We start from the raw sequence: 15193 nt of genomic DNA, 5'->3' as shown, positions 1-15193 counted from the left end.
ATGCTTTTAATTTTCTTTTAATCGATTCTTGCACTTCTCCATTCCACCACCACTTTTCTACTTTCGACGCTCCATATCCGCTGGTTCTTCCCACCAGTTCCTCTGCTTCCCCCACACATATTTCTCTCATGTCTGCCCAGATATTTTCCACTGTTACCCTGTCCAACTTCTAGTTCCCCCTTTCCAGCCATCTCTCTCACTGCTTCTTAAATTGCTCCCCCTTTTCTTTTGAGTTCCCAAATCTTAATTCTAGATCCACTCTTTCTGTTTTGGGGTTTCCTCCCTTTTTCAAATCCATCACCACCAAGACCACTTTGCAGTTTGTCACATTACTTTTATCGGCTTTGCATTCTACTTTCATTCATTATCAAGTACTTATCCAGCTTCTGAAACTGTGTGTTCATACATGCCAATTCAAAACTCTGAGCCATCTCCAGTATATTATCCCCACCTTCATTTCCTTTATCCAGCCCATGGCCTCCATGTACCTCCCCATATCCATCTCTTCTCTTTTCCACCCTGACATTCATATCAGCCCCTATTATTAGTTTCTCCTCCCCCCTCACTATTCCAATGAGCCCAAGATTCGTCTAAATAATTCTTTCTCTTGCTCTTGCCACCCCCTCTGAGGAGCGCATGCTGATATTTACTACCGTGTCCCCTATTATTATTGGAATCTTTAAAAGCCTATCATTTAATCTCTTTACTTCTACTTTCTGTAATTCCAACTCCATTTCTGGGCTGCTCTATGAGCAAGAGCCCATGCTGGCTAAGGCCAACTTAATCAACAACAACCAACTCCATTTCTTCCTCCTCGTAACCTGCTGTAATAGAGCCACCCCCTTTCTCACACAAAGCGAATTCCTCATGGTCATCCAGTTCTCTCGCATTTTCTGCCGAGTTACAGTGCTGGAATTAGACTTGTTTGAAGTCATAAATGAATGCTCCCAGGGCTTCTGTCATTTGCGTTTTCTGTGGAAATGTCAATGGGCTGATGGAGACAGGTCATCAGTCTTTCTTCTCCAAACAAGTTTGTCTTTCGGACTTGGTTCAAGATTGAAACTGCACATTATGTGTTAGATTTTAAAATAGAGGGTGACTTCATGTTTTTGATAACTTGAATAAAATGGAATATTGAATTTAGGCCAATGGCCAAGCACTGGGACCTATGAGGTCATTCAGCAATGAAAGGGAAACTGACAGTATGGAGGTTTGAAATGTGTAGCAAAAGGGAAACCTCAAAGTTGCACCATGAAACAATCATTAGGTGAGGGAGAACAGCAAGATGGAAGAGACAGAACATGAATGGAGGTACAGTAAAAGGAATGAAAGGGGTTGCAGCTAGGGGTCAAAGGAACATTGCAAACAACCTTAAGTAATGCCAACAGTGTACCACATGTGGTGGACTGATGGCACTACTCCCATGTGGGGGATAGATGTGAAGGATTTCTATTTTTATATGCCAGTTGATCAGGATTCTTGATAACAAGGTAGTTTACTCAACGTAGGTGTCTTCTTGTGCCAAAGAATACACCTCCCTCCAATTAGCCACTTTGTTACCAAGATTCAACAACTGTTTACCAGCTTGCACTTAGGAAAATCCTTAAACAAGATCTGGTCTGTATACCTAGAAAAATACAAATTACCTAAGATTGTTTTTGCTAACAGTTAAATTCCTAAACTGAAAGGAATAATAAAACATTATTGTAAGAGAAAATAGTATCCTTTATTTCAAATGCTCACTGAACTCAGTTTTCATACCTTGTCCAGACATTGATGTCCTATACAGGTCACTGATTGATATAAGTTGCACAAAGAACGTGCATCTTAAAGCAACATCAGTTTGGATTTAACATCCTTAATAACCCAGTATTGAAGTATTATTAGTGCATGTTACTTATCAGTTTTAATTTATTTTAACAGAATAGTCTTAGGCATGCAAATTTGAGGAAAATCTGAGGGAAAATATAAAACCAATTACACATCTAACATCAAAACATCCACAGTTAACTAGGAGGATTTCTTGAAGCACTGCCTGCATCACCACCAACAACCAAACTAACAATCAAGATTATCAGTGTCCAAATGATTGCTTTTTCTTGATAATTTACAATGTGTAAAACACTTCATGTAATTGTTTTCACATTGGCAAGTCTGTATTTTCTTGGAATACATTTTCCAACCATGCCATCATTCTCTGCAACTAATACAACCTTGTGTATTATGCTTTTGCCATTATGTAATGATAAAATATTTTACCCAAAATATTAATAGACTTTCACTTCCTGTTATGCTACTTGAATAACTACAAGAAAAATTAAGTTTTTAAACACTTCTAAACAATGTGGTGTCTAAATATTCTTAAATGTATTTATTTATGATACTTTGTTGAACGACCTTTATTAAACTCAAAAACAAGAGCCTAGAATTAGGAATACTACAACCGCAATGTTGAAAAGTGGCTGTTGGACATTTTCGTTGTGAGCACATTGTCTGTAATGCCCTAAAAGCTGAAATGACCTGTGCAGATTCTAGGACACAATATCTGGACTCCTTCAGCCCTACTATAAGAGGTGGAAACATAAGGAGGTTAAGACTGAAATGGCCAGAAGACAATACAGAATATGAAAACAGGGTCATAAAAAAAGCAATCAGAAATGGATACAGATCTGAAAGGTCAAAAGAGAAGGCCAAAGGGAAGGCCTGCTTAACAAGCTAAAATTGACTATTACATAGACAAATGCAAGGAAAAACTTAAACAATTTTTAAAAATAAAATAAAATCTTCAAATGTGGTAGCAACAACATGGCAAACACTGAAGAGAACAACAGTGAGAGTAGAAAACATGGAAAAATACACATAACAGTACAGTACTGATAAATAAAACCATTATACTTCATCACCTTTAGGCATGATGGTGAAAAGGCAGGAATAACACTTTGTATACAAAGATTTTCACTTATATCACAAAGCCAATGTCCAGCCACCAACGTTTGCTAAGTCTCTTGAAAAATGAAGGCACAACTAGGTCCATGACTATTCATAAGATAAATACATTAACATAAGAAGGCAAGGTTGGGGAGTAATAGCATAAGGTATTTCAAGATGCAATAAGGTTAAGCATGTGATGGCAAGAATAGGTACCTGTCTTTAAATCTATATAACATAGATGTGCCTCCAGTTCCTAGGGCCTTATCAAATGCTCCCTTTACTATTCACAAGAGCACATAAAAATTAAATATATTTCACAAATCTTAACAACAGTCCTTCATGTGACTTCAAACAATGCCTTCCGGTCATAACAAGTATGGTACAGCTACACCATATACAAACTTGTGTGACTTATCAGCCTCTAACACTGCATTTTTCGTAAACAAATCAATGCTCTTAGTGACTGCTTCCAATAATCATGAATTAATCATATAAAACTGTATTTCATGACAATTGAATGAGAAGATTCCAATGAACACAAACAATAAGCTGCCTCTTCTTGGTAAATAATCAAAACAAACATAGCTGCCTTGTTCTCCAGTGTATGATCCAATATTGATGTATCAGATGTTTTTAACAGACTCAAGGAAAGACCAAGTTAAGAATTTGAAACTGATAAACATTAATTTGAGAATGAGGTTAATCTTTTATCTTAACATTACAGGTAAACAAAATAGTTAATGGGATTAAGATTTTTATGATACATCATAGATTTTAAAAGCCATTGGCTCTTTTAAAGTTAAAACTATTCTATTCCATTGTAAGTAAATAAAAGTTAAAAAGTGTTATATAAAACAGGCTTACAGAATCTCTAATGGCAGGCAAGCTACAGTATTTCTCCACAGTAAAAATGACTGACAAAAATTTTTCTCTAGTAACCTGACATGTATTATAACAGTTTTTCTAACTTGGATGATTATTAACCACACTTTGTTCAACTAAAAGCTAAATTATGCTGCAGTGCATAACTGTACAATTCAAGAGCAATATATAAAACCTTTCTTCTAGGTTACCTAATCTATTTACTAAATTAAATGGAAATAAACACTGAATACACAATAACTGAACAACTTTGAAGGAGTACACTTAAGAGCACTGCATCTCAACAAATTTTCAAGTCTTTTAGGAAATCTGTTATAATACTCTTTAGATTAGAACCACTACAAAGATGGACTATTACCTATATCTTATGCATACGTGGTCCTGCATTATCCTTCATGACCATGCAAATTTTGCAACCAAAAAATTGCATGAGGAAAATGCTCATGGAAGCTCTTCTCAAGACATTATAGATACCATTTTACCATCAATTTGATGATAAACCTACATGAAGAATCAGACATTTGACAAGATGAACAACTAGCCTCAATGGAGAAAAACTCCAAGTTTCTTAAAATGTAATAAAACCTGAACAGAAACATGCTCCACATGCAGTAGATTTCCCAGTTAAGCCATAGAACACGTTCAAAACTGATACATATCTTGTGCACAACCTCTGCAAAACATTACCCACAACAAAAGTTTCATAAAAACAGAAGAAAAGACATGATTGTCTTCAGTATTGTGTGCTCCTTTTAATGTGAAAAACTATGCTCACAGATGAAAAGCAAAATGGCTTCAATTTCTGAATGACTTTAATTCCTTCCCTGTATTTCTTGATGACATTTTCTTGTTGAGATTTTTTTTATTACTTGATGATAATGCTTATTTTCCTACTAGAAGGTAATGGACATAGCAAGCCATCAAATACTCATTTGCACAGTATTTACTATAACCTACGTTTTATTAAAAATGTCTTTTCCATTATGTTGATATAAAATTGAGTTTCTTGTCTCCCAGGATTTTTTTAAGGCATTTGTATTGTCTTCAAGTAAGTAATGTATATGCTTGCACCACAATGCAATTTACCCTCAGCCATGAGCATAACTCATCACTTCACCTGTAGTCTACTAAATTCATGCTTTCAGAAAATTCAGAACACTGCATATCATTTGTCTCATGGCATACCCCTTCTCCCAAGTAACAGTGCTTGCAAGCTTTTATTTTTTAAAAAAACACATGTACACGGCTATACACAAACACGAGTACAGCTATGCTATGGTTTTGCCAAACTAATTTCAGTTTACTATATTCAAGTACTGACAAAGAAAAAATTACTACCAGTTTATAACTTGACACATCAGTCTGTGAAACTACTGACTTTTTCAATTATCCATGCAGATATTATTAAGTTTACACAAAGAGTTGCCCATGAATAGTATTTTTAATCACTAATGCAACAGTTTTGCATTTTGACTTAATATGTACTTCACAAATTAAAATAATATTTTTAATCACTAATGCAACAGTTTTCCATTTTGACTAAATATGTACTTCACAAATGAATCCTGAAAACCTCAGGATTGATTGACTAAATGTTCTTGACTTGAAATTTTATTAGCAAAAAAAGCAAATAACCTCATACTAGAAAACAAAGTATAAAATTTAATGTCCTCCTAATATCTACACAACTCACAATATATCTGATTTGCTTTACTGGTAAAAGGACTCAAAACAAACTTCACTATATATACAAGCACATCTTGCTGATGAAAATTGTTCTACCAATTCTCTTTGGGCTGATCTGAAAGATTCATTCCTTTTAATGAAAACCAAGCTGTAAAGTATTTAGTGCCAGGGCTGAAAAACATTTTAGTCAATTACCATTTCAATCTTAATGACAATGAAAATAATAAAATGTTAAAAGATTCTCAGAGGATGTAACTAAGTACTGTACTAAGATGAGAAAGTTACACTCACAAAATATAGAAGTACAGTACGTAGTTTGTAAGGAAGGGTCTGTATAGAAGACTTCTTCTACGCTATATTATGCAATGTGTCAAATAATAAACTTGATATTTCATGGCTCAACAGCTGTTGCCATGAATAATAAATCTTAGAATGGTTAAGCAAAAAAAGCTCTTGAAAATTATGGCTTGAAGCTCTTACTACAAGGAAAAAGATCTTAAAAACATGATAGCAGCTGAGGCCACAATGAAAAGATCTTGACAACTATGGCTTATTAGCTGTCGCCATAAAGAGAAGATCTTAAAACAAGAGTGAAAGTGCCAACTACATTCAATTTGCTGAAGAGGTGAAGGCTTTTCTCGTTTTACCCTGTTAGTCTTCAGGAATTTAGTACAGAATATGCAATCTGATCTAAGAACAAGTCTGTCAATACAATGCCAGGTATCCATAAATACTCTGATAAAAACCTGAATATACTTTACCGTGTAAATAGATTGTCAGAACTCCAGAAATAATTTGCATTAATTCTGCAGTAGTAGACAAAGATGTATGTACAAAAATTTTCACCACCACAGCAAATAAGCTTAGTGCACAACCAACACATAGGTGCTCTCAACTACACTGGAATAACCTGTGTTGCATGCTAACTATATCCCACAAAATATGCATCAAAGCATACAATTAAGTGCACTAGCATTCACTGAATTACTGTAGATAAAAACATTTATGTCTGCAGTAATGGTGAAACACATTCTACGAATGTAATACTAACATCATACACACCACACGCATCCAGGCAAACAGATAGAACAGAATGAGTTGTAGTATGTGCATGGAAAAAGGGTCATGTCAGTGGTGCCTCAAACACAATGTGCAATATTAGCTTATATCAGATGACTACGCAGTGCCATATTTACAAGAAACTACAAAGTATGCAATTCCGTAACACTTTACTGGGAGGTAACAGCACACCAAGTACCTTAAAATATACATACTGGTTTCTAAATGTTGCTTTAGGTGCTATAAACAACAATGCAGTTCACTTTTGTGGTGTACGATTTTCCAGATTGACATTTCACAGTATTAGGCAGATACAAAAGAGAAATACATATTATTTTGCCTAGATACCTTGGGAATATCCCTCCTAACAGTTCAAAGAGCCAAGACAAGTATTCCCACTTAATAATGCCAGAATTTCTATTGAACTGTTAATGGAAATAGTCCCTTATGACATCCCCTTCAAAGACAAGATGTCAATTTTACATAATTGAAATATTTTATTTATACAGGCATTCAACTTAGGAACACAATACAGATGAATGTCAAAATAAAATTTTCTTAAATATCAATTAGGCAACAAGGCAAGGTACACAATAACTCACCATCCCAAACAAATTCTCCTCTACTCCCAGTATGGTTTAACAAATTTACAATCCACAATACAAGTTTGAAAACTAAAGAGCACTAAAGCAAACATAAAACAAAAATTGACCAGTAGAGACCACTTCCAAAAATATCTATCTTCCCCATGAACACCTGAATGAAAAAAAATGCAAGTTGCAGAGGTGATAAGCTTTATGAAACCTTCCTAAGATGCAACATCTTAGTTGTGGCATGAAAGCACAAAGCTGCTTTCCTAAGGGTGACTCCTCAGTAAGACTAGTTTTACATCATCACCTGGTTTCACTTTTAAATCATTATGCACAAAGTTTTCAATGATTACTGTTTTATACTACAAATCATTATGCTCACAAAAAAGGTTAGCAACAATGAAACTCCGGGGAAAAATAAATTCATCCTCTTCCAATTGCTAGGGTCTATCATAAAGATATTACTCCTGATATTAACACCAATGTTTACAAAATGTTTATTCTAAATTGTTAAATATATATCAAAATGGCAATATAATTCATAAATATGTTTTGTCATCTTTAGACATAATGTAAATGTAAACTTTTGGCCTTTTAATCCATTCTCTTTAGTCTCCTCGGATTTAGCTTTAATATAATGATAAAATTCCTCTACCTAAAGAAGGCTGAATTGAATGATCTGCCTTAACTTCCTGATCAACAAAACATCTCCAGGAATGCCATTTTTATAGTTATTCATGGGGGAGGTAGGCAGCAAGCAAAGTTACTAGAAATTTTTGCTGCTCTGACAACTACAATTGCTGAATATTACTTAAAACACCTGGGAGTAATGATACAGTGATGTGACCATTTTAAACAAAGTTTTTTAATGGTTACTGCTTCAAAAACTGAGTGGACGTACTAGTATTCATGAAAACGGAAAATCCTTAATTCAAGTTGGCAATTTATATGATTCCTGGATACACAATGTAGAGGAATAACACAAAATTCTCTTGTCCCTACCTTCACATACTGCCTAACTTGCATCACAAGCCATTCAACCTAGGTAGGTATTCCACATTAACAACATAACAGAATGAGTTTCGAAACCCTTTGAAGTTTCAAATACTGCAAAATACTTAGGCAGTAAATTTTGCCTTAAAAACTATAGCAACCAATAGGATGGTTCATTGTCAACTGACGGATCTCTGAATATATCAACTGTTGCCTATCTTGCATGTAAAGAGAATACTGATCAAAGTGCTATGTAATAAATAGACTTAGTAAGAGAAGTGAATACTTTTGAATACAGAAACTATTACAGGATAGCATATGAAAAGTAAGTAGAAACTTTATATTTTAAAATCAATATATGGATACAGACTACAGCAAAGAGTAGGCCCATCAGTAAAATAAAATTAATGCTTCATAAATATCAATATGCCAAGTACATTATTCACTATGGCATTCTAAGCAATATGTTTACAGTAGTATATAATAATTCTGTGATATAGAAGAAAATGTGTATAGTATATACAAACGCAGCATTCACCCTTGTTCAGTAAATGCTGATGGACAGGAGTTTAAAAAGTATGAAATGATAAGAAGGCTACATAAGGCAAAGGAATTACCATGATATGTCATTGATAATTTCAAGATTATGGTCTTCAAGTATGTATATTAAAATAAGGGACTGCATGGGAATGGCATTCAAAGAATAAATTGGTATAGGGGTTTTTCAAAAGAGTAGTGGTTTCCTTAAAAAAAAAAAAAAGCACAATCTTATCTTATAAAACGCATCAACTACACGTACGTAAATAAGGCAATTATTAATGAACAATATAATAAATGTAGGCAGCTCATGGAGAATAGATGTGCCAGAAAATGCTGCTGCTGCCTCCTGTATACTCCATTATTCACTAATGCACCATACAGTTTACCACCTTCTTGTACAGCACAAATTACAATGAAAATCAACACCAAATTTCCAAGACTCCTAAAGTAGTTCTATAGATACATATAAATTATTTATCATAATAAATAGGATGTGATTAAGATTTCTTCAACTAATGCTTGGCTGAATAATTAAGGGATTCTCTTACACAACATACCAGCACAAAATTATGGTTGAATTAGAAGGATGCCATAAAAATTTAAACTGGACAACAATATAATCCCTGATAGGCTTTCATTTCACTGATTATGGTATAAAAAACAAAATTGTAACTTTTTAAGCATTCTTGCTCTTCTACTATACAGTTGTGGGAAGGGTAATGTAATGTCCATTTTGGAAGAAAAAATGAAATCACTACGGCTTTCAACAGACACAACCACTACGCTGAAGATACCATACCGTATTTCACTATGCACAACTGTTCAGCACTCTGAGTTTTGGTAAAAAAAAATTACTTTGATTAATAGCTATATTTTCTGTACTAGTGCTTTTGCTACAAAAAAATAGCTATTATCATTAACATAAAATTTTGATGGGAATATCTCATTGGGTCTATAAAAATGATGATGAAATTTTATTTATTTCTAAACAAGCTTCTGCACCTCCTTCTTTAGTTCTTTTTACAAAAAAAAAAAAGCTTCTGCACCTTCTTTAGTTCTTTTTATTATAAGATACAAAAAATCTTAAACATAATGCCACTTGCTCTGAGTACAAAGAGTACCATTTGTCAAATTCTCATGTAAAACCTGTCAGTTCTTAAGTGCAGCTCCTTGAAATTAATAAAATTATGATTCACAACCACTAGGGTTGAAACTTACCGAGCCTGTAAAATCTGATAACATTTATTATTGCATTTATTTATGCTGTTTTCAAATTATGCACTCTCTCAGACAATGACTGATCACATAATTTACTTTATATCCAATCAAAACAGCTTTAATGACCTGATCTTCATTCTTTCATTTAGTACGTATTTACTCGTCATTATTCTTCTAATGGTAAAAATAAATTTCATAAAACATAAAAAGCACTTCCTAATTGTTCTTCTCAAAGTGCATGACCAACAGACTCTTACAAATACTTCAGATGAACATTCATTAAAATGTTCTGTCCTATATCATCCACTTAGTAAAAATAATCATGCATGATGTAATATAGGAGACAATAGTATATAAAACTAGATGGAAGCAAATTTAGTTAAGAAAAGGCCAATGTGCAAACTTTAATTGAGAACCAGAGAAAAATAAAGTAAACTGCACAAAAATGATTACACAAATCTTCATACAAGGGGATGTAAGCATTTATGAAAATAAACTACATACTGATGGGGTTCCCTGGAACCTTGAATGTCATGAGTTACCTGTAATATCATTTGTCATTAAGAAAATTTTGATGCACAGAATAAAATGAGTTTCTTAAGCACTTTTGAATTACAATTGTTTCTGCTTCTTAATCTGATGTGTAGCACTTAAAGTTTGTTACTATAAAACAAATTAAATGTAAATAGTATAAAACTACTTGTTACTGGCCCTGTTAAAGTATTCAAAAAAAAAAAAAAAAAAAAGGAGGGAATTTAACTCCTAATATGTGTTGAATTAATCTAGGTTCAACAAGGTAACTATCCAACTTTTCAAATGACCTACAGTTATAAACTATTATGACAGTACAGGTATTATTATTTATTATTTTCAGCAGACCACTGAAGTAGCTCCAACTCTTTCTGCACCTCAATTCTTTTACCTATGGTTTGTATCTTGTTACTATTTTGAAGCTTGTTTTTTTCCACAGATAAAATATGGATTGAAATGATATACAATTTTATATAAATTTATAAGAATCTAATAACATCCTACCCTACAATTCCCTAGGAATCACATTTCTTTTGATTGTGCAATAAGACATTAGTAACCTAATGGGATTATCAGGCCAACTCATACCTTAACCAACTCGGTATATACAGTAACTATGATGACGGCACAGTTAGGCTGAACCAAAAGGTTATGCTAAAGGGGTGGGGGTTAAGATTTTCTTATTTAGCATAGAGTGAAAGGAAAGGTTATGACTACTTTTAATAAATTCTTTAAATGATTATCCTGTCACAATCTGCTAATATCCAAAACCTTACAATTCGGTTTGGCATGAGCAAACCATAACCCTATCAAGGTAGGCAGCGACATTTTTTCTTCCTCTCATTTTCTAGTAAGTGTATTTTACTGGTTTTCCATGACTTATCACAAAGAAGTACTATCATTTTAATCTAAAAATCTACAAGGACTTCTCAACTCACATGGGAAAACTAATAGCACACAAAAGGACAATATTGCTATAAAATGGAACTGTTTTTCATGTCCTTTAATGTTTTATGTTCTGTTATCATATTGTTAGGCTTAGTTATTTCAAGGATGGCTAAGATAACCTGGATAAAATTCCAGGATTGGCATTATTATGAATGAACAAACCAAGCTGCAGCAACTTTCCTCTAAATGTCAATAAACTAACAATGGTATGGTTTAGGAACTTATGTAACTAACTTCTCCTGAAAGGAAGCAAGTCAAATAAAAATGCGACCTGCAACTCATGGTAGGTTCTGGATAGGGAAGCATGACAAGAAAAAGTTGATGTGTTTATATGATGAGTCTTAAAGGTAAGAAGCTGTTGCCAAGTAGAAAAAAATCATCCCCTTGTTTTATCAACAGGGGATTAATCTAATACATGTAGCATATTCATTTAATGTATTTTAATATACTATACCTGATTAAATGTTAGGTATTCAAGACATTGCTAGTATTCATGATCTTGTGAAGAATACTGTTCAGCAAGATTAAAGTAGAAAAAAGTATAAGCTGCCTCTTAAAATAGCCAGTTATTTTCAATTGTTTGGCTTTGTCTATTTGTATTATTCACAACTAAGTAATACTATACTCTAAGATTTTCATTTTTGAAAACCATCATGAACTTTCACAACTGGAAGCAAAGTCAAAGTTGCCCCTTTCACAGAATCATATTCACAACGTCGGATGGAAATCTCATGCATCAGTCTTGTGATTTTCTACATTTGCATCTACCTGTGCGGACGGCTTCCCTTGTGTGCGTAAATTGGCCTTTGCATTAGCTATATCAATTTGATTAAACATTCGTGGTTTTGCAAAAAGTTCCATGTTACCAGCTTTCTTTTGGTCACCCGATCCTAAAGACTTCGATCGGATCGGGGGTTCTGGCTTGCGTCAGGAGGTTAGAGATTGCTGATGTACTTTTGCTGATAAAAATGTATGCAAGATGAAGACAAAGGGTTTTGGATTGGTCTTCAAATCAAGCTCCTGTAAAGAAATATTGTGTGTCATGAACTGAAATACAAAAGTATTACTATAAAATCTATTGTCAATAATTTGTAAACCAATTGACAAATTTCTCTGCTGAAGGGATGTTATTTGAAAGATGAGAATTGGAAGAAATTGATGAAATGGAGAGATAGCTAGAGTGCTGGTAATTTAAAAAAAAGCCAAATTAGTATAGAGAAAAATGACTTGAAATGGGCACATACTACTTCATGCAACAGAAAACACTGGAACTGACAAGGAAAGAGTAGGAGATTTTGAGAAGGTGAGACCATACAATGTTAAGATTCATGGCCAAAGTATGGAGATTAGATCTCAAATGCTGAGGTGGTTTGGACATGTAATGAGAAGCAATGAGGAGCCATTGGTCAGATAAACAGTACACTAACAGATCTAAACCTGATAAGAGTTCAAGGAGAAAAGGGCATAGGACAGAGAAGACTGGAGAGAATTAATTTCATTTGTAACACCAAACATACAAATTCCATGTTTTTAACATTATTATTACAGTATTAATAATAATTACTATTATTATTATTTTCATTGAACCAAACAAACACTTCTTTCAGTTTTCTTCTGAAGATAAAAAAGAAACCCACAAGATTACTGAGTATAACTTGTTTACTTGTAAGTATTTACATTGTAATTTACTTAACACTCGAGTACTTTCAGGCCCTATCTGTGGCCCTTTCTCTTGTTGTTATGATATCCTCAGCTGATGATCAGTGGATTAACCCTTGTGGTGAGTGGTCACCATTGGGCTGAAAACCTAATCTCCAACTCAGAAGGGTCAGTCTTAGCTTCTTTTAATATTAAAGCTAAGATTATGGAATCTTCTGAGGTGAAACCTTTGTTTCCTTCTATCACTTTAATCTCTCTCTGATGTGTGCTCCTTCCACTACCCTCCTATGACTGATGTTATTGCTCTTGTATATAAGCCTACTGTTTTTAAAATTCATCCTATGCTCTTTTTCCCAACAATGCTTAGCTATAGCACTCGCCTGCGAGTTAAGCTGTACTGCCCTTCTGTGTTCTTGGATTCTAGTCTATTCCCCTACCTGTTTCCCCCCACATATTTGTCTCCATAATTGCTGCAATTAATTATGTATACTCCTCTACATCATCTGCATTATTGTCTTCTTCCAATTTATTTTTACATACTTTGTTTTTTGAAGGTGTTATCAAAGGTATACACAAATTTATATATGCTTTCTTTCACTTTGAAGTAATTTTTTTCATTATAAGCATAAAAGGAGGACAATTTTTTTCTTGTTTTGTTTATTCCATGTGCTCTCTACATTTCCTCTGTAAAATGAAATACTCCTAGCTTTGTTGGGTGCCCTTTTTCTGAGCCATTCTGGGTATGCTAATGCATCAAAGCTTTTATCAATGTAATTTATTTCTTTATCTGTCTTACAAGGGTCACATTCTCATTCCTTAAGAAATAAGCCTGTCTTATCTAAAAAATGACATTTTTATGATAAAATACAATTTTACATATACTTACCAAGTAATTGCATAGCTAACAGTTTCTAGCACCCGCAACTAAAATTCGGAATTCGCTGTAGCGATTCTTCTTTGTTTTGGCTGTAGGTAACTAGTCTGGCCCACTTTCGGGAAGAAGAGGAACAACTGAGCAAGGTACTTCAATTTGTTTATGACTACTAATCATCCATGTGCAGGGAGGAGGGTGGGCTCCCATTCTGTAATTACTTGGTAAGTATGTATATGTAAAATTTTATTTTATTTCATAAAAATGTCATTTGTACATAAGTAACTTACCAAGTAATTACATAGCTGATTCAATATTGACAGGAAGTGAGATACAAGGACTACTCTATCCCAAACTATTACGTGATAATGATTTAGTGAATAGAAAAGGGGCTCACATTTCTGAAATGCTTGTTGTTTCCTTACCTTGCAAGAGAGCTGCTGCAAGAAAATACTGCCTCTGGCTGGCACTTATCTTATGTGGTAGAGGCTGGGTAGTTTGAACCAGGTAGCCAACAACCTTAGTGGGAGCTTTGAAGCGAAGCCTATGGTTTAATTGCTTGCAAAGATTAAGCACATAATGACCCTGCCCAGGTCGTAGTACCAACAAAGACCAGAACAACAACGTTACCTATACCATAAGACTAAATTCCAACCCTTCACCAAAACAACTGGAGGGTATCTTGGTACCAAGTACCCCCAGACTCCCAAGAGCACACATACTTAAATCAAGGTGAAAAGGTAGGAAAGAATGCTTCCTATGTTCCCTTCCCCAACACCATGCCAGCCACTGATAAGGGGCCTAATGTAAATGCAAACACTGACTTGCATCTCCAGAAAGTTGTTTGAAAGATCTCTGTCAGGGAATTTAAATATCAGAAGTGAAAATCGCTCTGATTGCGCTTTTACTTTGAGAATAGGTAAACATTCTTCACCTATTTGAGTTGATTCCCTAATCACTTCCCTTAAGAAGAATGACAGGGCATTCCTAGAAAGAGGACGTAAGTGATCCTTTACTGACGTCCATAAATTACTAGAAGAGCCTCTAGTCTTCTTTATCCTTTTCAAGTAGTACTTCAGGGCTCTCATCGGGCAGAGGTCTCTCTCTTCTTCAGGCCCAAATAATTCTGACAGCTCTTAATTGCAAAAGAACATGGCCAGGGCCTACTGGGATTCTTGTTTTTGGCAAGAAAATTCAGATACTGAACAGATCGTGTCTCCTCAAGAGAACCTAACTCTTCTATCCATAGCCTGAAGTTCACTCAGTGGTGGCTCGTCAGTAGGTA

At 34.3% G+C, this 15193-nt stretch overlaps 1 protein-coding gene across 3 annotated transcripts in view; it reads right to left on the bottom strand.

Annotated features, from left to right (window-relative positions):
* Positions 1–1701: 1701 nt before the first annotated feature.
* Positions 1702–15193, bottom strand: part of LOC135203574 (beta-1-syntrophin-like) — a 204206-nt gene continuing 190714 nt past the window's right edge. For all 3 annotated transcript variants that reach the window (XM_064233326.1, XM_064233325.1, XM_064233327.1), the window contains exon 9: positions 1702–12398. In XM_064233326.1, coding sequence (XP_064089396.1) covers positions 12306–12398 — 93 coding nt within the window. In that variant the 3' untranslated portion in view covers positions 1702–12305. The remainder of the gene's footprint in view (positions 12399–15193) is intronic.

Source organism: Macrobrachium nipponense, chromosome 36, assembly GCF_015104395.2.
Source record: "Macrobrachium nipponense isolate FS-2020 chromosome 36, ASM1510439v2, whole genome shotgun sequence".
NCBI lineage: Eukaryota > Metazoa > Arthropoda > Malacostraca > Decapoda > Palaemonidae > Macrobrachium > Macrobrachium nipponense.
Note: the sequence above shows the minus strand (reverse complement) of the source record. Positions and strands in the feature narration are given on the sequence as shown.